The sequence below is a fragment of the Equus caballus genome, chromosome 10 (assembly GCF_041296265.1).
Source record: "Equus caballus isolate H_3958 breed thoroughbred chromosome 10, TB-T2T, whole genome shotgun sequence".
In the NCBI taxonomy this organism is placed as follows: Eukaryota; Metazoa; Chordata; class Mammalia; order Perissodactyla; family Equidae; genus Equus; species Equus caballus.
The window spans coordinates 74,769,330-74,796,006 of NC_091693.1; the positions used below are offsets into that span (position 1 = coordinate 74,769,330).

General features: G+C 37.3%; 1 protein-coding gene across 4 annotated transcripts in view; it reads right to left on the bottom strand.

Annotated features, from left to right (window-relative positions):
• The window catches only part of MAN1A1 (mannosidase alpha class 1A member 1), a 162,877-nt gene that overhangs the window by 84,778 nt on the left and 51,422 nt on the right, over positions 1–26,677 (bottom strand). For all 4 annotated transcript variants that reach the window (XM_023650991.2, XM_023650993.2, XM_023650992.2 and 1 more), the window contains exon 5: positions 21,904–21,984. In XM_023650991.2, the coding sequence (XP_023506759.2) occupies positions 21,904–21,984 (81 nt within the window). The remainder of the gene's footprint in view (positions 1–21,903; positions 21,985–26,677) is intronic.

The following is a 26,677-nucleotide window of genomic DNA, read 5'->3' on the forward strand; positions in this document are numbered from 1 at the left end:
TGATTTTGGCCAAGTAATAATAGATGATGCATATACAGTATCCAACATATTCCAGCAACTCTTGCGCATGTCTACATCTACTAAGTCATTGATCTTTCCAACAGGCTTCTGAGGCGGCAAAGGCTATCATCTGATTATGTTCACACAAAGCCAGCAAGAGGGAGAGCTTGGATTCGAACACCACAGTCTGGGGCCAGAGTCCAAGGTCTTGACCACTATTCCATGCTGTGGAAACCAAGTTTCAGAACAGCTCTGGAAAGTAACATTTGTTGTAAAATGAGAATGAATTAATGAAAGAACTGCTTATGTTCTCTACTCAATATATGCTATATCACAGTACATGCTATGAAGTATATATTAGGCTTATGACTTGAGAATTTATTACTACACCTAAAAATACTAAATAAAAAATTGTTTAAAGTTATTTGGGTGGTCTGTTTCATAAAGTAAGAAGATGAATGCTGTATAGCAAAATACCCATTCAACCAGCACATTAAGACATGTAGAATATTTACACATACTTTTTATTTGAATTATGCTTGTTTTATCTCTGAAACAGAATCTCTAATTTATACATATCAAGCTAACTCAAATATTTAAAGTATTCTTTTAGAGAGAGAGAAAGAGATCCAAAATAGATCCCAAGATCCAAAATTGATTCCATCAAGCTTAACCATCCTTCTGGGTAATCTTTCTTATGGCTCATTTATTTAAAAACTTATTTAAATTCTAAAGACACACAGACATACAGATCCTCCCACCCACACCACACACACCACTCACATACAAAACATATAGCCTAGTGTAATATCATAAGACACACACTCTAGTAATTACCATTCCGGTCAAGGAACAGGAGTGCGCGAGCCCCTCTGGAAACTCTCTATGCGTCGTGTCCCAGTCACAGCTCCTTCTCTCTCCAAAAGTAACCAGATCTTGGCATTTATTCTCTTATATTTCTTTACCAACCAACTGTGCATCCTTAGACACTACAGATAGTAGAGTCCACTTAAAAAAAAACTACGAATTTTACGCTCTTTTAAACCATAGGCTCCCTCTTTCTCTCTTTCTTTTCCTTATAATTTATCTGGACAAATTCAGGTCATTTGAACTACTGGAGCCATATTCTACACCTGTGTAATGCAGTTCAACACGTTCTCTGTATTTTTGACAAGTTGGAAGCTGGATCCAGAGACTCAATCCCTTTGACAAGACTATAGGTGATATGTTCTTTTATCAAGAGGCACATACATGATTTGTTCTCCTTTTGAGAAGTTAGCAGCTTTGATGATCATGGCCTAGATCCATTAATCCATCAGGAGTTGGAAAAGTGGCTGATTTTCTACTTTGATCATTTCACTTTCATTTATTAGCAGAAATACTTTTATTAACAGACACTTGGCTTATCTACCACTTGGTTACCAGTGATATAGCTCATATGGGAAAATGAGATAAATGCTTGATTCTTTTCCTTTATCAATTTTCAAGATAATAAATTGCTTCCCTGCCCATTCTTTGAGGTGACCAATTGTTTTTGTGTTTTAATATCATTATGAAATTATCAATTTAAACATACTTAATGGGTATTAATCTGTGACATTTCTTATTTTTACTGAAACTCAAAATTCTCATCTTTTGCTGGTAGAAGCCTCTTTTGAATTCTCTCTTGAGTCCTTTTGACATTACTGTAGTAGTTTCTGTTAGCTTCTTTGTACCTGCTTTGATGAGATGTTTCAGACTAATCTTGTACATTTTCCATTTCAGCCATTTCTCCAAGAAACTCTGGCTACTAAGAAACAGGAATTCAAGACCCAATCTAGGTGCTAGGGATGCTCACGACTACTGAATTCATCATTGTTTCTAGGCCTTTTCAGGGGACACACACACACACATTTGTGGGTATGCGTGTTATAGACAAATACAGATATACATATACATGCATATTTATATATTTTAAGATAAAAAATCTTTTAAGTTCATACTAATATTTTCAAGTAAGATTGAAAACGACAATGTTTGTCTTTTTACCACTTTTATTATACAATTTAACCATTTAAAGTAATTTTGGTATAGTCACACTGAATTGATGCACCACAATAAATTTTAGAACATTTTTATCACCCCCCCAAAAAGAAACACCATGTCCATTAGCAGTCACTCCCCATTTCCCCCCAATTCCTTCAGTCCTAGGCAACCTCTAATTCACTTTCTGTCTCTATGGATTTTCTTATTTTGGAAATTTCATAAACATGGAATCATACAATATGTGGTCTTTTGATTGTCTGAAGCTTGTTCTCTGGTAGAGTCATCAGGAAGGGCTCCTGGAAACAGTATTCCCTAAGTTCTTGCATGCTGATAATAGATTGTGTCCTTTACACCTGCAAGTCAGTTTTGCTGGATATAAACTCCTCATTTCTCATTCTTACTATAGCTGCCAGAATTCCTCTTGAGTTTGCCATTAAGATGGGAGATCTGTTTATAATGGAAAGCAATCTGCATTCAAATTTTGGATAAGGAAGGAGTTAAGACTGTGGCTATTCCATAAGTAAAGAATCAAGGCATGTTCCTGATTGTTTCTGTGTCTACAGCATTTAATTGTTTTCTTTGTGGTGCTTCTCCACTTTTCAGCATCTCTCTTCCGCTATCAACCAACCAATTTCTCTTCTATAGAATACAAGGTTTTTCCAGGGCAGAAAGTGTCCAACTTTCCTACTTCTTTTTCATTCCTACGTACTTACATATCTGGACTACTTAAGCATTGTATAGGCATCGTATTTACACCAAAAAATGAGTTAAGAAGTTTTGAGTTAGTGGGAGGAACCTTCTCCCACCACAGCCCTCCTCCAATTTATAACATTCTGTGAACTTGAAAATCATAGTTCTAGAACACTAGATTTAGGTGATGAGACATTTATTCCACATTTCACTATTTTAAATCAATGAAAAAAACCCAAAAGAGATAGAAGGGCTTGCTCAAGGTCATGCAGTGAGTCAGTATCCAAACAGGATCTGGGAAGCCAGGATTCCAGATTCTAAGAGCAATGTTCTTTCCACTCCATAAGAGCCACTTTGTAATTTCATTAGGTGGATGTCTCCAATACAATGAATATTTCAAGTAGCCCCCTATTTACAAATGGCTTACCTATAGGCTCAAAACTTGGCAATTTCCCTTAGAAATACAAGTTTAAATAGAGAGAGCCTCAGATCATACACAAAAGGCTACTCCAATTACAGGATTTCAGACAAGTAGCTAATATCCTATAACTGGAAGGAGAGGCAGAGTTTTAGGGTGAGGGGAGAGCAAAGTGCAAGAAGACATTGTTGGCTTTTTATCACATCTATAGAGTCCTCCAAACATTTTTAAAAAATAAAACATTTCAAAAATATAGAAATTTCTAATACCTGTGTACTCATAAAAAGTTCTATCAATTCATATCATGTAGTCACGTAATCATATTTGCTTTAGATTAAAAAAATAAACTAAAACATTACAAATTCAAAAAAACAGTTTCTAATTACCTTGGGTTTTCACCATAAAGTGAATCTAGATTTTGATTTGAGAAGTCCCATGAGTGGTGGGTAGACTGTATGTTCCCCATTTCATAGTCACCTCCTTTATCTCTCAGACAAGGTTTTCTTTTTTCCCTGGCTCATTACTGAATAGCTTTTCTCTTACTCTTTTCTTCCTCAAGCAAGCATGCATTGCTTTTGGTTTCTTAAGGGATCTTTGCTGCTGTTAACAACAGGAAAAAGGCTCTCTGCTATGTCTTCCCTAATAACTTCTTTCAATTAGATCCTGTAGAGAAAGACAAAGTCACAGATTGTGCCAAGTGCATCAGTGTTCCCAGATTTCCTTCTACATTAGTAAAGAACATAAACTTCATTATTGAGTCTAGACAACTTATCACAAATAATTCCACTCTTTCGCCTTTTAAATGGTTGATGAGGAAAGTGCAGAGATTTCCAATGCACACATTTTTTTAAGAATGCGAAATACTCTACATACTATTTTGTATCACACTTTAGATATGTGTGTATTTAACAAAAATACTCTTGTTCCTATAATTAATCTTTGTCTTTTTACACTGCTTTTGGTAATACAAAGATGTAGTAATTGGATCTGAGACTGCAAGGATTTATGACCAATCTGTTTACATAAGCTTTGTGTCACCTCCATTTCCATGTGAACTGAGGATATTAACATCTAATAGATGTTGTTGTAAATAAACCACCATCTGAAATAGAAATCTATAAATTGACTATAAAGAAGGAAATTCAATTATCACTGAGTAAAGTCATTTTCTTTATGAAACAGATGTCAGAAAGAGAAAAAGGTGACTTTCAAGACTTTACAGGCTGGATTCTTGCAAGAAAAGTTTAAAAAATTTAAATCGTAGGAAAGGCTAGAATAAGTGAACTGAATCTTGAGCCAGTGTAGGGGCAAAAGTTTGGTAATGACATTTTTCCAAGTTTATTGCAATTTTCCTTTAATACTTTTCTGATCATAAGATTATGACTAGTTCACTATGGAAAATCTGATAACTACAGAAAAGCAAAGAGGCAGGGGAAGATCATGTACCAACCAGAAGCAAATATTGTTTATATTTAGGAACAGTTTTCTATGGAGTTATTCTCTTTGTTTTCCATAGCCGAAATCATATTATACATGAAATTTTGTGTCTTGCTTTATTTATGATATCGATACTTGTTCATGCTATTAAATAAATTAACAAGCATACATTTTAATGGTTGTACAATATGCCATTATGGGCATTCCATGACCTGCTCCACCATTCTCTTCCTGTTGAATACTTGAGATGTCTCCTATTTACTGAGTATATAAAATATATTCATTCACTGCCTTAGGCATAATATGATTACCTTTTGGTTAATTTCCTTTGGATAGATTCCCCAATGTGGAATAACTGGAGCTATATAAATACCTTTATTAAGGATCCTCTTACATACATAGTACCTAATAGCTTTTCAGAGCAATTGTATCAAATTACATTCCCTTCAGCAACGTCGGAGTGAATTTTTACCCTACTCAACCAATTGGGTATTAACATGGTCTTTTATAGGAAAAGAAGCCAAGATGGAGGTGGGGATGGGGTGGGGTGTCAAAGTGTTGGTATTTTACTTTGAGTATTTACAAAGAAAGTAAATGACTGTTCTGCATCTGCCTGGACTTGCGGGGAAAGCCTTGAATGGATAAATAAAACTAGTAGAAAGTCCAACAACAGGCAGTGGTGAAATGAGACTGGTAATCCTTGAAAGTGTGGGAACTGCCTATGTATCTGAGCACTAACTAAACTCCATTCTTTCAGGTGGCCTCTTGAAATTCCACAATGGGATGGACCCCCAAGAAAAACTCCCAGTGGAATACCAGGCCCCAGGATCTAATTTTAGGGGCCCTGGTTTTGAGTGTTGTCTTTTGACAACAGTTAACATAATTAAAAGAAAACATACTATAAAATGTTGGTTCACTGCAATCTTGAATGACTATTAAAAGTAGATTTTAATCATTTTTTTGCAGTTACTTTTATGATATATTTCAATAAATCTGTGCTTTCCTTGTTTTTGTCTAAGTGAATAAAATATAAAAAAACAAATAGGCAACCGGGTTCCAAAGTTTTATTCAAGATCAGAAGAAATTCATTAAAGTGCTGTCAACATATGATAGATTTATGAGCTATTTCTAAATCCTGTTTGGAATTCTCTAATTACATAAAAGCATTCCAACTGTATTGGTAAACCTTCACAGTTTATGTCTGTTAATAAAGCCAAAATATTTTAGTTTCATTTGAAATGATGAGATACTACCTTTTTGCCATATTTATCAGAAAATATTCAAAAATTGAAAATACTTTTTTTTTCTAAATTGCGTACATCTACATTATTCAGTGCTCTCAATTACTACCATCCTCAACATGGTTTACTTATAAAGAAAAAGTTAAATGTATACCTTAATCATTACAATGCCACACAAAAAGTATATACAAATTTTATCAACATTCTGAACTGTATCAGACACTAATTCAGAATAAAAAGAGAGATTAATGCTAAAATGACATGGATGTTTTATATATACATATTGCAAGGATTCTGCTACATGTACTCACCGGACAATAAGAAGCATTTTATTCTATAGATGAAGAGGATGAGGGAATGAAGAATAAAAACATGGAGAGGGAAAATGAGGATGCTTACAATGTAAAGAATTATTTGGAAAAATTCAAGGAGAACTTTGTCTCTGTTTTGGAAAAAGACATGAATGCAATGAATAAATAATTTCAAATACAACTTCAATAAAAACCTGTTATAAACTCACAAGTGTTATGAACGTATCATAGTTTAGTTTTCACACCATAGCTGAATTATTGAGTTAAAAACCATATGTTAATTATTCTTTGTTGATCCGGAAGTGGAAGGTTTCACGGGTTATAGAAGATTGCTGCTAGCTCATTATATGAGGTTTAGCTGTCAAACTGATGAGCAAGTAAATAAGAAAGAAAGATTGTGGTACTAACCGTGGTAACTGGTTTGGGAATAATATGTGGGCAGGGTCATGGTGCAGACAAAGCAGGGTCTAATCCCAGTTCTGTCACTTCCTGTGTGTCTCAGGAATCTGCTGCATAGAGCTTCATTATATCTACAACAGGGAGATTATGCAATTTCCCCAGTACTGATACTGTATACCTGGCATACAATAAACCCTCAAATAACGGTCTTAGGGGCCGGCCTGGTAGCGTAGTGATTAAGTTCTCACACTCTGCTTTGGCAGCCTGGGGTTCACAGGTTTGGATCCCGGGCGTGGACCCACATGCTCCTTATGAAGCCACGCTGTGGTAGGCATCCCACATATAAAGTAGAGGAAGATGGGCACGGATGTTAGCTCAGGGATAGTCTTCCTCAGCAAAAAGAGGAGGATTGGCAGCAGATGTTAGCTCAGGGCAATCTTCCTCATCAAAATAAATAAATAAAAATGAATAAAAATTTTTAAAATGGTCTTAGTATCACCATTATCACCACTGCTGTTTTCTTCCTCCACTTCCCCTCCTCTTTCTCCCAAAGAGAAATCTACCATGAACTCAACTCTTGAGTTCCTCTGTTCAGAATGTTATTTTCTCCAAATCTTCAATGATGTCATTCAGATCTTGGCTCCAGTTCCACCTAAAGTGGTCTTCATCTTCCTACCCTTCTCTCTATCACTCTATCAAACGATTATGTATTTCCTTCACAGCACTTACTGGTTTCTGAGATTATCCTGTGAACTTATTTAACATTTTATCTTACTAGCATGTACATTTCATGAGAGCAGGCGTTCTGTTGAATCTGTTTATCACTGAATCCTCCAGAGACAAGAACACCACTTGGCATGTAATAGATGCTCAAAGTATTAATAGATGGCACATAATATTTGCTGAATAAAGCTATGAATCATGAACAACTAAACATGTTAATAATTGCACACATGACGAGATGATAGAGCGTTAAGGTCCACTATAACTAATTCTTCAGCGTTAAACTCCGGGTTGGTTAGTATTAGTTTAAGCTTAGTCATAAAGCATTAGACAGTAATAGATAGTCAAAAAGATTAGATAGCAGAAACTCAACATAACTGTTATAGGTGTTATCTGAAATAACAGTTAGGCCAAAATTGAATAATAAGTGTACTTTCTACCTGACTAGAGGAAATTCATGAGAGAAGACTAAAGTAGGGAGCCACTGTTTAATAATCATAAGACCAAGTTAGCCATAAGAATTGAAACATGGAAGTTAGCAGTGATTTGCAAATTAGAACAATTGTGGCTATTATTACATCAAGAACTTTAAAAATCTGTTAAAACAAGATTAAAGAAGTAAATGCAACAATCAAATGGTACCTGTAAGACAAAGGTGACATTTTCTTTTGCGTATCTGCTCTAATTCTAACCTTCTACCCAACAAGAGGAATGAAAAACAAAACAAAAAAGAGCTGTGAAAAAATTCTTGCACTCTATGCCTATACCATTAAAGCCCTTGGATGTCCTCACTTTGCAGGACCCTAGAATTAATCACTATTTGTACTGCTTTAGAGGAAGTGGATACCGCAAATAAAATTGAAGATCATTAAGTTAAAAACAAACATTAGCCTCAAGGCTTAGGTTTATTTTACGATCAAGGTAAAAGAATTTTCAGTTAAATTATAGGATGAACTGTACACTTTCAAATGCAAAATTAATCGTGGCATATTCAGACATATCAGCAGATCTCTCTTGGAGGTGCACTTCATAAAGTAACAGAAAAGGATTCAGTTACTAGAATGGTTAACCCTAAGATTTGTCGATGAAATATTTTCTCAAATCTTTTAAAGAAAAAAACTTAACAGAAACACACAAACTATCAATTGACATCATAAAAAAGTGAACGTAAGAAAGCACTGTAAATGAAATCTTTAGAGGACTTACTTTAGAAGGCACCTGCTACTAACTGAATGTTTGTGTCCCCCCAAAATTCCTATGTTAACTCCTAATCCCCAATGTGATGGTATTTGTAGGTAGGGCCATGGGAGTTGATTGGTCAAGAGGATGGAGCCCTCGTGAATGGGATTAGTGGCCTTATAAAAGAGACTCCAGAAAGCTCTGTCATCCTTCTGATCATGTGAGAACATATCGAGAAGATGCCTGTCTGTGAACCTGGAAGTTCGTTCTCAACACACACTGCATGTTCTAGAGCCTTGATCTTGGACTTCTCAGGCTCCAGAATTTGGAGATATAAATGTTGTTTATAAGCTATCCAGTCAATGCTATTCTGTTATAGCCACCCCAATGGACTAAGATAGTACCTAATTATCAAACCATAAAAATTTTAATGAAAGCAAATTTTTGTAAATCAAATGATAGTTTCATACACTAGATAAGACAATTTTTTTAAAAATCCAAAATAAATTCACATCACTATGATCAAATTTACTACATTTATCACAGGTAAAATTTCATTTAGTTACAGTTTAAAAGAAACAGCTCTGCATAGGTATAGCTGCATTAAATCCAACTAATCAGCTAATATGCGTTCTGTTTCCATTTCCAGTGCCAACTCTAATCATCTGTGCTAACGTCTTAAGGCTCTAGAGTCGTGAATGTTTGTCCAATAATCTTATACTTAAATTTCATATTGCGTGACTCTTTCTCTTTTTTGTTTACGCAGTGACTTTTCTCAGTACCTATTTTCATACAGATTTATGAATATTATGTAAACAGTGTTTATATCTTAGCAAATTTAAAAATAAGTTCACTGATGCTTGGTGGTTTTTTTCAAAGACCAATTTTTACATTATATTTTTTCAATTAAAATGTATTGCCTAGTCAGCCATGCAGATAGAGTCTGACAAATCCCTCCTTAACCTCTCAGTCTCATGATGTTATTCTGGATTATGACCTCACTCAAAACTGCCCCAATTTTTAAGTATCTTATTCATGCATCCAACTCCATAGTCTTACCTTTCAGAGCTTCCAGTCACCTGCTAAATTACGGCTACTACTCATTTTCTACTTCAGCTGAACTTCAGGCAAGTTAACCAGTCCATTTTCTTTCTAACCATCATTCACCTGCTTTTCTTCTTACTGTTTTATACTCATCTTGGACTTCATGGTCTACAATTTCAACAAAATTTTTGCCAGTATCTTAGAATCCACGCATTTCTTTGTCTCTGTTACATCTGGCTAGCAAAACACAACTAAAACCAACCAACTACCTTCTCCATGCTTGTATCTGAACTGCTGAACACTGCTGGAGAAAGAAATATCATACACCTGGGAGCACTGATGCCACCATCAATTCATGGCCACCAACCTAGACACTGTCCAGAAACTCTACCATGTTTTTCTAATCAATCCTCTCTATAATGACAATTTTAAATTATACACATGCATCTCAAATGTCTGCTTTCTCCTGCTGAGTCTCAGCAGATGCCTTTGTTTTCTACTTCATATAGTTAACAGGAAGCATGAAATGGTAATTATCTCATATCTCCATCACATCTACCAAATCACCGACATATGTGGCCATTTTCTCCTCCACTCTCTCATACTACAATGAAGGAAGGACACTCTCTGAGGCCATCTGTCCTCTGAATCCCACCCTCCTCCACTTTCTTAAAGACCTTCTCTTCAATCAAAAGTAATTTGGGGGGCTAGCCCCATTGCCAAGTGGTTAAAGTTCCACATGCTCCATTTCAGTGGCCCAGGTTCACGGGTTTGGATCCCAGGTGAGGACCTATTCCACTCATTAGCCGTGCTGTGGAGGCATCCCACGTACAAAATAGAGGAAGACTGGCCAGACATTAGCTCAGGGCTAATCTTTCTCAAGCAAAAAAAGGGGGAGGATTAGAAACAGATTTTAGCTTGGGGTGAAACTTCCTCACAAAAAACAAACAAAAAAACCCAATTTGGATTCTAAGCTAATACCCTACCAAAAATACTCTCAGTAAAGTCATCCGTGGCCTCCACATTCCTACATCCCAAAGACACTTTTCAGTCCTTATACAACCTGCTCTACCAGCAGCCTTTGACACAACTGAATACCCCTTCATTTTCCAAAACGCTGTATTTCCCTTGGCTTCTGTGATAATCACATTCTACTGGTTGTCCTCCTACTTCTGGGACCACCACTTCTCAGTCTCCTTTTCTGGCTCCTTCTCTCCACCAATGCCTAAAACTTAAGGCCCTCTTTTCTCAGTCTATCTATGCTCTGGGCAGCCCCATGCCCTTCTATCCCTTCAAGTATCATTTAGCTGTTGATGACTCATGAGTTCAGGCCTACGGCGTACATCTATATTCTGTGTTTGAGATGCCTCATGTCTAGCTGTTACTCAGTGTCTTGTGGCCAGAATGCCCAAGTTTCAAGCCCAGCTCTGCCAGTTTGCATGCCCTTAGGCAACTTACTTAACTCTTGCTGCTGTTTTTTCCTCCATAAAATTAAGATAAATATAATACCTACTCCTACTTTATAGGGTTGTTGTGAAACCTAATGAATTAACATTTGCCAGCGGGGACTGTGTATCTGTTGTTCATTGTTTCTGCAGCACCAAGTGTGGTGCCTCAAAGCAGGTATTCAATAAGCATCTGCTGACTCACGAAATAAATAAACTCACCAGATGGTAAATTATCACAATTCTGAGGAATTTTCTACCAGCCCTATTAAATTTTAAATTCCCTGTTATAGCTCCCTCATGAAACCCTTCTAAAGGACACCACAATTTCAAAGAGAATGAATACATGGGAATATTCCTGGAAAAATACAACTTCTGTTTAAAACACACACACAAATCTAGTATTAGAAATCCACGTCAATATGATTCAGGCAATAAAAATGATTTGAAGTGTTGGTTTTAACAGAGTGTGAATTATGAAATGATTCAACATAAATCTAAATATAAACATATTACCTCATCTCTTTCATTAGGCTTTTGTAGAATGAGAAGTGACTTGCCTAGGGAACACTTAAAGAGAAAGTGGTCAAAGGAAAAGCACCAAATTCTTGATGTTGGGTCAACACAGTAGGGTGCTGCCAAAGAGCAATGACTGGCCCCTGCAATCAGACAACTGCCATGGTGGTACCAGACACCCCCCTTTTCTTTTAAGTGAGGAAGATTGGCCCTGAGCTAACATCTGTGCCAATCTTCCTCTTCTTTGTATGTGGGGCACTGCCACAGCATGGCTTGATGAGTGATGTGTAGGTCTGAGCCTGGGATCTGGCCCGTGAACCCTGGGCCACCGACACGGAGTGTGTGGACTTAAGCACTATGCCACAGGGCCAGCCCCTGGCATTCCTTTTTTATAAGGTGGTTTGCATCTGTTTGTCAACTTTACTGTCTGAAATTTGGAAGGCAAGGGGAGAAGCTTAAAGGAGAAGATACTTCTTGGGGAAGCAGAAACTTTGTAGACAAGTGCTGGAGGAGTAGCCTTCTATTGGAAAAGTTAGTGAAGACATGTATTCCTGTGCCAGGGCATGACTCTCCACTTACTATCTGGGTGCCACAGGGTGGAAGGCTTTTCCTTCCAGACTGATTCCAGCTTGGGAAGCCTTGAGGAAGTTCTCTCTTCTCACAAATTCCTATCTTCTGCTACTCTTGGCAGTGGAGAAAGCTATACAGTTTAACCCACGTCGGTGGACACTATGGCAGTCATTAACGTTGTTCATGAAATTTTCCTCCTGGACATATGCTGGTAACACTGCATCCCTTCCCCCAACCCTTTAAGTTACAGTGGCCATGTGACTTGCTCTGGCCAATGAGATGTGAGCTGAACGAACAGATGCCTTTCCAATAGACGCGTTAAAAGCCAGTGTGTGATTTTGCAGGTCCTCTTTTGCCACCCTCTTCCCCCTAACCCCAAGTCCTGCCTTGGCAGCTGGAAATAACCCAGATGGCTGGAAAAGACCTATTGGTCTGGGCTCTGGAGGGCCGATGATGAGAAGCAGAGTCATGGGCAGAGCATGTGACTCTGGCAGAATACAGATTGTGCCGAGTACATTGTTTTAAACCACTGAGATTTTGAGGTTATTACTGCATCATAACCTAGGTCTCTTCTCACTGACGTGAATCTGCAGTCTGCCAACGATGGGCAAAGGGCTGTGCTGAACTAAAAGGGAGACAAATATTTCATTAAGAAACAAATTAATTTTCTGACTTTCTCTTTCCTTTCGGCACCAAACGCTCTTGTTTGGTCTACCATCTCTATCAACCAGATGGAACGCTAGACCAGCTTCTGCCATTTATACATGAGCATGAATAAATTTAGGAGTTGGAATTATTAGTAAACTGTAGAACGACTTTTATGAATTGCTGAGACAAAGTTCTTATAGCTGATAAAACTTCCGTGCTTTTGAAAACACTTTCAAATACAGGATAAAGGTTTATATAGAGAGAGATGCATATAACAAACCTGAGTTAAGAAGTTGGTATGATTTCTGTAATTCACTCCAGGACCAAGAAAGATAGTAATTTCATTTGACTAAAATGTATATTATTTTAGAATCAATTCCATACACTCCTAGGTCCCCTTTAAAGTACAAATTAAACTTCCAATCACAACGAAATATTCAATATGTGACAGCTGTTAACTCATTAACCATGGAAATTTAATCACAAATATAAGCAAAATTACTTATCTCTAATATCATGTTTTACTAAATTAAACCTTTTAAGTGAAAATAGCTATTCAGAATATTATATTCATAAAAATTTCAATAATGAATGCTAATAGTAAATTAATAAAGTCTATGGACGGATGGATCTAAACCTCTAAGAAATCATAGGGACAAATACATTAGGACACAGTCAATACCATTTAACAAATATGATTAAAATTGTTCCTTTCCAGGAAATTACCATAAATGTGTCATTAAATGGTTTAGAATGTTTTAGCTGGATAGTTTCCTCAAATTAAAGAAACATATGTTGTAGAACTTCTCTCACATTTACCTTTTATAATTTCATCTTAGGTCTAAAATTTCAGAAAATGCTCTAACTAACGTTAATTCTATTTAAAAGGTCCACAATAAGTAATCTGCCATATTTAGTTATGATTTAAGTTTAGATATAGTCTCTAGCTCACCGGTGGTCAAAACTTTCTCTTTAGAGAACTAGCACCTATAGAACAGATAAAAAGGAAGCTGTTCTGCTGGGGTTGGGAGAGGGGGTGGAGGTGGGGAGAGGGGGTGGAGGTGGGGAGAGGGGGTGGAGGTGGGCAGAGGGGGTTGAGGAGGGGAGATGGGGTGGAGGTGGGGAGTGGGGTGGAGGTGGGGAGAGGGGGTGGAGGTGGGGAGAGGGGGTGGAGGTGGGGAGTGGGGTGGAGTTGCAGGGGCTTATACAGGGGGTTAGAGATCAGGCATATTTTCAATCCCCTTATTACGTAATATTTTCTCCCTCTCCATCTTCTACCTCAAGCCTTCAGGGCCAATTGCTTATTTATGTTATCAATGTACAGGTTTTATTTGAAAAGCTATTGGAAGAATTTTCTGTTGGGGTTTTAAAAAATAAAGGCCCGGGCTGGCCCCGTGGCCGAGTGGTTAAGTTCGCGCGCTCCGCTGCAGGCGGCCCAGTGTTTCGTTGGTTCGAATCCTGGGCGCGGACATGGCACTGCTCATCAAACCACGCTGAGGCAGCGTCCCACATACCACAACTAGAAGGACCCACAACAAAGAATATACAACTATGTACCGGAGGGGCTTTGGGGAGAAAAAGGAAAAAAATAAAATCTTTAAAAAAAAAAAAATAAATAAAAAAATAAAAAAAAAAATAAAAAATAAAGGCCACAGACAATCTAATAAAGGTTTAGTCAACAATCATTTACTAAACATTTTCTAGCGCTAGGCACACAGGGCTAAGCCATGGGATATAAAAACAGTGGAAACTTACTCCTTTTTTTGAGTTGTACAAATTCTACTGGGGAAAAGGGGGTGAGGAGGTAAGACGACGCAGAGACCCATAAATGACAAGCTGTAAAAGTAGCATATGCAGAGAATGCAATGAAGGAAGTGCCTGACTCCGCCTAGCAGGAGTGGGGGTGGTGTGGGCAGTACAGTCAGGGAGGGTCTCACTGAGGGGCATGTCTGGGTTGGGGGCAGGTGGAAGGAGCAAGGTGAAAGCCATTCTTGGTGGAGGGAATGTGGATATAAAAAGCACACAGATGTGCTTAGGGCATTTGGGGGGAAAAAGCCCATCGTAGTTGGAGAGAAGGTGTGTGAGAGGGGTAATGAACAAAACCAGAAGAGGTGAGCTCAGGCCAGATGATGAAGGCTCTGTACACCACATCAAAGAGACTCAACTTTTAAGGCCACAGGGACTGGTGGAGGTTTGCAAGAAGGGCTGTGTGACACGATTACACCTTTATTTAGTGTTCAAGTGGAGAACTGAGGGAGGAGGGAAGATGCTGGAAGTATAAGGGTCAGGTCAGACAGACATCTCTGAGTCAGTTTTCGGCCTGCGTAACTGTCCTGTCACACCAAAGCTAAAACTAACCAAAGCACACACCTTTTTTTCTTACAGGTCTGTTTCTTCCCAGTTTTGGTTTATGAGAGTTACATTTCCTCACTAAAAGATAAGCTCCACAAGTGCAGGGATTTGAGGGGATTCTGTTCTCAAGAATATCTCACAGCAAAGAAGAGTGTCCAGCATGTGACAGGAACACAACCAACACCTACTGAGGAGATACTCAGCTCTCCCAAGGCGTGACTGTGTCTGTGGACACATCCCTCACTGCTTTATCTGGGTCACTCCCATCCTGACCACCACCATGTCAACACGCCACTTTGCCAACACACACCTGTGAGAGCCTTCCTGCTGAGGGCACCCCTCAAACTCACCCTCATCAAACAGCTCTGTTGCTTAACAGATGAATAACATGGCTCTTCCTGTTACCACATTCTTTCTCAGAAAACTCTTCTCAGTGAGAATACTGATGAGCAGGAGGGAGAAGAAGCTCTGTAAGTCCAGCCTTTTTCCTCATTTTAAAATCTACTTATATTCTAACTTTTCTTATTTCTATTTTCTTTTTTCTAATTAATAAAATATAGACTTAGTTACTCATATAGTAATTTTTTTACAATATAGACATTTAGAACTATGTATTTCTCTAGTACAACTTTGGCCATTTTCCACAGAATTTAAAGGGATGATTATACTTTGGTTGTTTGTTAAATAGCCATTTTAATATTATAGATTCATTCTCTGATCTAGCTATTTAAGAGATTATTTTAAAATTTTCATGTGGTTTCACCATTTTAAATATGTGTATCATATGTTTCCAATCTTATATACATATATTTTTTTTTGAGGAAGATTAGCCCTGAGATAACATCTGCTGCCAATCCTCCTCTTTTTGCTGAGGAAGATTGGCCCTGAGCTAACATCCATGCCCATCTTCCTCTACTTTATATGTGGGATGCCTGCCACAGCATGGCTTGACAAGCAGTGCACAGGTCTGCACCTGGGATCCGAACCGGTGAACCCCAGGCAGCTGAAGCAGAACATGCAAACTTAACCGTTGCACCACTGGGCCGGCCGATCCAATGTTATATTCTGATTGTGGCATTGTATAGGTATTTTACGGAAAAATTCTCATTGTCTGTAACACAGTAAATATTGGTCAAGAATTTGATTAAGTAAATTTTCTGTTTCATTGTGCTATTATTCCAAGTCTCTCTTTTAATTGCCTTGCTCAAATCTGTTATTTATTCATTGTATAGGCTTAATATATTATATTTTGATCTTGAGGTACTGTGATTTTTTTTTAAAAATTTCTGTCATTTTCTTTCAATTATGCCTTCTGTTGATGTCTCTGCTTTCTAGATTCGAATCAACTTTATTAGAGACCATAATTAAACTACCTTTCATATATTTGAGAGAACAGGATAAATCTGAGGCCAACTGTTACAATTTAGGTAGGATTTGGGGAGAGGGGTGCTAATGTATTTCTTGTGGATCCAAGTGTATTGTTGTTTATTTGTTGTTTATACTAGATAGTTCCATGTTTTATGGAAACTTTAGTATGTATACAGGTAATATTATATGTGGGTTATTTTGTGTTATCAAATTTTTACTGTTCATAAAAACAGAAAACCTGAAATACTGTTAATTCTCCCCTCCTTTTTTTGCTCTGGTCACTAGGAAACCTGAAGACAAATTTCTGCCAAAAGCCTAGTTGCTGTACCAGCTGTTTGTTAATCTTACCTGTGGCTTTAATATTCTCTGACTTTATTACCTGTTTTCCACAGCCCTGTGCGTATTATGCACATTTTCTGTAAGTCATTTTAATTTCTTTGCAGAATGAGGCAGGAGACGGATGGCCTGGGAGATGACTTTCTCTCTTTAGCAGACTGCGGCAGACACTGAGTTTGAAAGGTAATTCCATAATGCATCCTAATTTTCTAAGGGATTTCTAAACACTTTTATGATTATCCATCACTAAACAAACTCTATAAAATTAATCTCTAGCCCTCTAAACCCCCCAGTGTGTGAATCCTCTTATGAAAAAAAATAGATCTTTCCACCACTAAACTCACATTCTCAATTCTCTCCTCCCCACTCTAGAATCCAATCTCCTTTTTCTGTCTTCCCCTTGATATTCTTAAACTGAGTGGTATTAGCTACTTCTCTTTTTTAGTAAGTTCTTCAGCAATCTTTTGTACTGGTATCTGAAGCAATGGATTTCTTAAGGTTAATCTGGGGAAAACTTCTGCTGTCTTCAAAATGAAGGCTATCTCAGCAGAGTAAACTGATCTAATATAAGAATCTATTACAGGGGCTGACCTGGTGGTGCAGTGGTTAAGTGTGCACCTTCCACTTTGGCAGCCCGAGGTTTGCTGGTTTGGATCCAGGGTGTGCACGTGGCACCACTTGGCAAGCCATGCTGTGGCAGGCGTCCCACATATAAAGCAGAGGAAGATGGGCACGAATGTTAGCTCAGGGCCAGTCTTCCTCAGCAAAAAGAAGAGGATGGGCTGGCCCGGTGGCGCAGTGGTTAAGTTTGCATATTCCGCTTCTTGGCAGCCTTGGGTTCGCCGGTTTGGATCCTAGGTGCGGACATGGCACCGCTTGGCAAAAGCCATGCTGTGGTAGGCGTCCCACATATAAAGTAGAGGAAGATGGGCATGGATGTTAGCTCAGGGCCAGTCTTCCTCAGCAAAAAAAGAGGAGGATTGGCAGTGGTTAGCTCAGAGCTAATCTTCCTCGAAAAAAAAAAAAAAGAGCAGGATCGGCAGCAGTTAGCTCAGGGCTAATCTTCCTCAAAAAAAACAATCTATTACATATATCCAACAAATATTATATATATATATATATATCTTCACTAGAGATATATATAACATATACATATATATCTATATCTATTTATTTGGATCAGATATCCTCATTTTCTTTTTTCATTGAAAGCTAGTTCCTCAATCTCTTTAGCTTCTAGGAATTGGCTTTTTGTTTTTCTAGCTCACATACTTAAAACATACTAGTCAAATGTTTCCTTTGAGGATTAAACACCTTGGTAGTTCTAAATGTTCTCTCCTAACTTACAGAATAAAGTAGTTTTTCAAATGAGGAAAAGTTTTTTCAAGTATATCATTAAATTATCAGTTTCCACATGATTTGTCTATTTCCTCTGACATCCTTAGTCACCATAGTGGAATTACATCTTTTTTTTTGGCTCCCAAACATCTATTCTCCCCACCTTTTCAATAGGGTTTTGATATCCTGTTCAGGAATTATCTATACTCAGTCTCCATGAGATACTGAACTCAAACCCTGTGGAAGACGCCTATCATATCCTCTCTTTCATTCCCCAAGATCCCCAAGGGGCCACTTGTAACCAAAACTGCCAACTGACCTCTTTCTCCTGGGACTTTGTGTCTTGATAAGGGTAGAAAAAAATAGAGTATGTTTATTAATTCTAGGATGTCCAGGGTGATCTTCAGGCCATAGAGATCCTCTGTGGCAACTTGAGACCATCAGTTCAACTTGTTCTTCAGCCTTCTCTCTGATTCTGTGGCATTACTATGTCTTATTAAATTCACTTTCTGCTCAATATAGCTATTGGTTTCTGTTGTAAAATAAATACATACTATTTTCTACACATATCATCTTCTCTTATAATGTCTTGTTTTGCATTTGCAAATTTTCAATATCATTTTTGCTTCAGTTACTCTTATTCCACGGTGGTGTTTCCCAAAATTTGTCCTGGGAAACAACACTTATATCTCAGTATTAGCAAAGGTTACAGAAAAACAGGTTTATAAAAAAACAGAGGGGGGGTTATAGGTAAGTAAGTGAAGAAAACACAGGGATAAATAAAACTAAATCAGTTTCTTTTTCTGTGCACTGTGAATTTCTAAGAAAGAATATAGGATGTAGCCTTTTACGAATTTATTTTTAGTATGTATGCAGATACAGATTTATCCTGCCATATCTATAGAAACTAGTGATCTGTAGAACATATTTTGGGTAATGATATTCTAGTTGCTGCTATTTACTCTCTCCAGTGAAGACTCTGGTTTCCCTTGAACTTAGAGCAATGTTATCCCTTTTATTTGTTTTTAATACTGATCATCCCTAGTTAGCATTCATCTTATCTCAATCCTATCTGTTTGCCATACTTGCGGCTGTTTGCATTTCTTATATAGATTCTGAAAATCTTGTGGCTTGACTTTTTTTTTTGTAATGGTACTGCAAAATATTTTAACTGCAGTAGAAAATTTTAAGTTTTTGAATATGTCCCTGTAATCAAAATATTTATCAATGGGTATTTCATGGTTTTATTGTTTTTCTGGCAGGTTTAGAGTACCATTGGCATTCTTGACTATTGTTCAGTGTTTCTAATTGTAATTTTGCTGAAGCATGGATCATAAATCAGTAATACTTTCTCTTTGATTTTTACAATATAAATTTAAGAGCCAAGCTTATGTAAGATGTTCTCAAAACACTTCTGAGCCTCAGCGATGAAATGAGAATGTTGAATTATGGTGATTCTTAGCCTCTCTATGAGATAATTTAGGAAGATAAATTTTCCTGGACTATCTTAGTAAATACCTTGATCTACATAAAAGTGTGTAGTATAGAACTTTATCAACAATCTGAAACCAACCAATTCATCATTTGGTCATGTTGATGTTCTTTCTATTAAATGAATGCTCCACTTTTCATTTTGATATGGAGACAAATGGCTCAAGCAGAGACTTGGTGTAAAATAATTTTCCTTGATCACATTCCTGATAGCCAATTCCCCTGAGTGTACTGGTCAAATGAAAGCCACTTGTCAGCAATGGGGTAACTGGGAGGAAGAAACAGGAGATGATGTTAATGTAGTCTAGCACTACTAATCACTTCTTACCTCGCAACCCCACTTTAGAGAACAAATGTTTATTGGCTGACTATAGCTATATTATTCAAAATACAGCAATACTGGTAATAACCCAACTGTCCAACATTTGGGGAATAGTTAAGCAAAAATTATGCCGAGAAGGTGAATCTTTATGAACTAAAATTCCATACAAGTAGAAAAATATATAAGACAGGAAATACTTTAAATAATTTTTATCATAGAAATAACATATAGAAAATCTAGATATAACAAAAACCATGTTTTGCACAGGGATAAGGACAAAGCAAACATACTAAACAAATAATTATATTCAATAGTAGTGTTCTTTGTAGTCCTTTGTTTACTAAAGTTAGCTAAGTATAGAATAAAAAAATACCCTTACAAGGTCTTAGGCAACTGATTATCATCTATAGGCAAACTGTAATATCTAGGGTATTATATTCATATAGTGTACAAACATATATGTCTATAATAAGTATACACATATACAGAAACAAATATATGTATATAAGACATTGTTATGAGTTAAAAAGTATCCTAATTAAATATAACGCATATTTAGAAGAAATACGTATTTTTCCTTTGTATGCTGGCTTGTCCTATTTGAGCCCAGCTATAGAAGGACACAATCTTTGTTTCGTCCAAATGGTCTCACCTCCACATACATGACGAAGAAGTTAAAACCAAGGTCTTCCTAAGTATGCCACGTCAAAAACAATGAGAACACCCAGGGCTTGGATACTCTAAGACAAGTACTCTAAAAGCAGAAACTTGTTAACTAAAATAACATCAGTTAATTTTACACATAACTTTTTAGAAATATAAATTCCCTGGCTTAATGCTTAGAACACCCTAAACCAAACCAAACAAGTGAAATGATTGGGACTGGAAAAGGGGAAAGAGAAGTGTAATGTACCAGAAGGTCTCACTACTCTGGCTGAGAAGGTGACAACGTCCACAATGAAGAACAGAATTTAACACTTAAACAGGACAGATAGAGGTGAATATAGAAGCCATCTATATACTTCGATATCTCTATAGTAAAATAAAATCAAGAGAGAGAGAGAGAATGTCAAGATTATGTGGGCTGTTTTGTGATGGCTAGAAAAGTACCTGAGAGACAGGAACAATGCTAAAGCAGCTTTTCTCATTAAACATTTATTGCTCTGCTTAAATCTTTTCGAAGGAGCATAGAAATACATGAAATACTACACTAGGCAAGATCCACTCTTCCCCCAGCCAGAATGCTGAGGCTAACACAAACCTGATTGACATGCAATTGAAACAGGAGACTCTTTTTCTTTGACATGAGCTCTTAACACTGTCAACATTAAAGGTGAGGTCCATTCCAAAAACTCTTAGTGAACATTTAGGTTATTCATAAGGTTGTCCAAAACCTTTCAAGAAAATAGCCTCTGTACTCTTTATGAGTATGATACAAAAATCCTTTCTAGATCTATCAATAAAAGGCAGCTCAATTAAAAATTCCTGCTTCGTTCTGAGCAGCAGATAATTAACTGAGCCTCCCCCAGGAAGAGCTCCGCAGCGCTGTACACAGGGACACTGGCCTACATCGCTTCTCACTGGGTCCTCAGTGAAAGTGAGTTTCTCCCTTAGCCCCCCAATTTCTCAAATACTGTAATTTTTATATCTTACCTGCCAAGCTTTCTTCACTTTAAAAAGTTTTTATTAAGCCAACAGTATACTAACATTAAAATAATTTTTAAAGAAAAGATTCATCCACAAGCCTGCCACTACACTAAACCTCTTTAATTTGTCCAACGGCACACATAATTTGTAATTGTAACCAGACCATACATAACATAATGGAACAAGGCTTTTTTAAAGGCATTGCTTAACATTTCCTGACATGTCCTGCCAAACCTTCCCAGTGTGCTCATTTAATTAGTACATATTATATGAAATTCATGATATGCTAGAGGCCCATCAAACTATGCAATTTAACGGATACCACAAAAGGCATATTTTACTCTAAAAATGTAATTTTAAGACACTTTATAATTCAGATTTTATATGTCACTTTTCATCTCACCTCTTCTCCAGACAGATAGTACGCTGAGAGTAGTCCACCAACAAAGCGTATATTTACTTCAAAAACAGAAACTTCGGCTTTCTGTGGAAACAAAATAAAGGCAGTTCATATACAAATGACAGTATACAATTGAGAAAAATACCATCGTGATCAAGTGCACTGAGCATTTAAATTTTCTTCAATCTTATATGCTTGTCCAGAGAGATTTATGCACAAGAGGGAAAAGTCTTTTAACAGTATCAAAATATACACAAATAGATAAAATAATTTTGAATCAAAATCACAATTCTAAAAATATTTATAAAATAAAGTTACTTCCTCCCTCTATTCAACAGCAGCGACAACACTCAGTATTCTCTATTTGTGCACAGGCGAAAGGGCCAGGACATATTATTTTCCAATTCTGTGTCCTTCTTTTATTTTATTCATTTGTCTGCCAGACCCTCTATTCTTTGGCTTGTGGTTCAACATTATTCTGGCATTCTTCTCACATCATGTGAAAGTAGCACAGCTAGAATGCAAATAGGAGTTGAAGCTGGGGGACTTGGGTTCTAGTGCTGGCTCCCAACTTTCTGCCTGTGGCCTGGGATGGGTCACATCTCTCTGAGAAGAAATGTCATCTTTGCATAAAGGAGATGATAACCATAATGCATGGTGTACCCTGCTGAAACAGTTCTTATTTACATTTATAATAGTTTGCTTTTATTATTACTTAAAATGTGCCAGATCCTATGCTAATCTCTTTTTTTTTTTTTTTGAGGAAGATTAGCCCTGAGCTAACTACTGCCAATCCTCCTCTTCTTTTGCTGAGGAAACCTGGCCCTGAGCTAACATCCGTGCCCATCTTCCTCTACTTTATATGTGGGACGCCTGCCACAGCATGGCTTGCCAAGCAGTGCCATGTTTGCACCCAGGATCTGAACCAGAAAACCCTGGGCCGCCGAGAAGCGGAACGTGCGAACTTAACCACTGCGCCACCGGGCCGGTCCCTACGCTAATCTCTTTACATGGACTCTGTCTTTTAATCCTCAAACCAACTCTGGAAATAATTTTTATGTCCATTTTACAAATTGAGAAACTGAGATTTATAGTGGTTACTGTGACTTTTTAAAAGTCAGATAACTAATAAATGGTTGAATCAGGATTTGAACTTGAGTACTCTGATTCCTGGTCCACGCTCTGCTCTCCTGACTCCTCTACCACCTTACGTGATAATGCACCATCTCTTTATTAATGGTCACATAATTATGGCATATAGTTAGTAATTATTGCCAACACTTTTATTATTTTACAACATCTGACTACTAAATGGATCTGTTCTGCATTCTGTTACTTGGTAATTTACCACAGCTAACCTATAATAGATGTAAGGTACACTTCAAGCTTTAGTTAGCTAGTTTTCATGTTCATTGGGCCTACTCAGCAATTGTTCACTTTTGCCTAACGTCAAACCATTCACCGATAGTCATAGGGGCTAAGAGCAAGCTGTAATGTATGGAGTCAATATCTGGTAGGTGTGCTTCACCAAAACCATCTGAGATATTATTCCCTTTAACAAGCATTTATTAAGCAACTGCTATGTGCCAGACACTTGGTTCTTGGAACGTGGCAATGAAGACTAACAAGGTCCTCAAACTCATGGAGCCTACATTTTAGTGGGAGAACACAATTCCGGGGCGTGGGGGGGGGGAGGAGAGATATTTTCATTTAATTCCCACAGGATCTGTCTAAAAAGGCATAAGGCTCTAACAATTAAAGCTAAGTAACCGTTTAGTTAACAAAATTTTTCAAAACATGTCCTGCAAAACAGAGATTAGGAAAACTTAGGAGAGAGAATTACTAGGCTGGAGTTAGGCAAAAGCATCATAATATAAGACTCTCTGATGAGTTCATTTAGTTGTATTTCATAATTCGTAACATGTACCTAATATAATTTGGTTAAAAGCATTCCATACAGGTGCAATTTATCTGTGAGGTGTATCACTCTGAATGAGTATTATGCAAATATTGGTAAAAGCTTTCATAGCCAGCCCAGATGGTCTAGTAGGTTAAGATTTGGGGCTCTCACTGCCACAGTCTGGGTTCATTTCCTGGGCAGGCAACCAGACCCCCTGTCTGTCAGGCGGTTGTCATACTGTGGTGGCTGCACGTTGCTGTGATGCTGAAAGCTATATCACTGGTATTTCAAGTACCAGCAGGGTCACCCGTGGTGGACAGGTTTCAGTGGAACTTTCAGATTAAGACTAGGAAGAAGGACCTGGCCACCCACTAATGAAAAAATTGGCCATGAAAACCCTTTGAATAGCAGCGGAGCATTGTCTGATATTGAACTGGAAGGTGAGAAGACGGCACAAATAGACCAGGCAGGGTTCCATTCTGCTGCACACAGGGTCACTAGGAATCAGAATCGACCTGATGGCACTAACAACAACAAAAAAGCTTTAATATTCCACAGAATTACTGATAAGTAGTGGAAGTGAATCCATTCATTTATTTTGGTTCACACAGCTATATTTCTTATGTGTAAAGGTAACAATGTCTAATAATAAAATCTAATGAATTTAAACTCTCAAATCATATCACTCTCAATTTACACTTGTTTTTCAGTTTTTAAACCTGAGAATAGTCCTCCACATTTCTGCCTATTGAAGCCTGTTAAGATGATTTTATATTATTATTCTGGCTATGGGTTCATTAGATATGCATTCTCTCTCCCTGCTACAAAAATTTTGGATAATCAGGACTTTTATATAGACATTTGATAAAAATTATTACAAGGTAGAGGACTGAGCCATGTCAAACACTACAGAAATACACCCTCAGCTAGACATCAATCACCTATTGGGTACAGTTGTTCAACCAGTTATTGATCCAGCAATGTATTCTAGAATCTAAATTCTATTTATCTTGCTCTGTCTGTAAGATATTGAGAGATGACCTTGCAAAGTGGCATGCTCAGTGTTAGTTGTTTTGTCTTGAATTTCATGGGTCTAATAGTCTAGTGAGCCTGTCCAAGAAGCAAATCTGGCTTGTTAGTGAATCTATGCAGGTTCCCAGTGAGTGCAGTGTCCTCATCTCTAAAAAGCTTGCTCAGAGATGGCACATCACCATGAGTAGTACTCAACAGTTATCATATCTTCCTTCTTTTGAAAACCAGAACTACATTTGAATTCCCAAAATATAATTTTTTTCCCTTTCCTTTTTTCAAAGTTAAATCTAAACTATTTAGAAAGCTTAATTTGAGAGCTCCTTCAATAATCTGGGCTATATTATGTTTTAGGTCAGAAGACTGAAATTTAGATACTTTTGGTTCATTCTTTACAGAGCCTTAGATGAAAGTGACTAACAAGATAAAAATTCTCCCACCATAACAAATTGGTTGGCTATACTGGGGCAGCAGACGATAAAAACACTACCCTAAAGTCAGAAAGACCTGGGACGGAAGGCTGGTTCGGAAGCTGGCTGACTGTAAGGTCCTAGGCAAGTCACTTATTGTCTCTGAGTCTTGGTTTTCTCATCTGTACAAAGAGACAATACATTCCTTACAAGGCACGGTGAGTCTGTGAGTGGACAGCACTGTGCACAACGCCTGGCACAGGCGAAACATTCAACAAAGAGCTGCCGCCATTTCCACTGGACAGCAGCTCAGCCTAAATAAACTAAGTGCCGCTGGAAAATCAGAAACTCCAGAATCATAATATCCTAAATTCTAGAATGCAGAACAATACATCTTCTCTGACCCTCATGGGAGTCATATTTCTCAATGGCTAAAAATCCTCTTTTGAAATATAGTATCTTGACCAAACTTCCCTTGGGGCTTGATATACTTTATATGGTATCTGGATTTTCAAAAGTGAATTTCTACAATCTGAGGGCTTTAGGCCTTTTTTACAAACTTCTGATTCCTATTTCTATTAAAATAATCATATTAAGTTTAAATGAACATATTCATCCTATTAATACTCATGCAGTGTCTTTTAAGATGTTCTAAAACTTTTCCAGTGACTTATCCTAATGAGAGAAGAGGAGCTGGGGCAAGAGGAGGACAGTATGTAAAGGAGGGGAGCCCCAAACAGCCTGTATCACTAAAATCTTGTGTGATTCCTCCTAACAATTAATGCAGACTTTGCAGTCTGCTTCATCTGTGCTTGTCTGAAAGTAAATAACTTTCTTAAATTTTTAAGTAAGGTTGCGTTCCAGGAATATGTCCCATGTATTCTATGGCTTCTAGCATACAGTTGCATGCGACTGCCAGTTTGAGAAGTAGGTCCAGTCTTCTGTTTAAATTGCATGCATCTGTTAGTTAATATCACAACTTATGAGCAAGTGGAAATTGGAAATTTTTGGCTAAAGGCATACACACCAAAAAATTTGGATTGGAAAAACTTCTCTTTCATTTCAACGTTCCTCTACTGATAGCCTTTAAATCAAAGAACACACTAAGCCAGATTCAAATATAAATTTAATAAAATACATGGTATAACTAAGTTTACACAAAAAATCAAGAGGTGAGTATTACAAATCATGGAAAAATTAGGCCTTAGTACTAATCTCTCACATTGCCTTGGATGTCTTAGACGGATAATTTCCACCTTAAGTTTATCCTTTTCCTTAATATTTCTGTCCTCTGGTTACTATACATATTATATGTAAAATTATGAGATAAAGTGATAAAGATTGCTAAAATGGAAAAAAAAGAGTTTAATTTAATAACCATTTTGTATGTCTTCCCCCCCTAATCCTTAACATTATGCTCTCTCTCTCTACTGGGAAA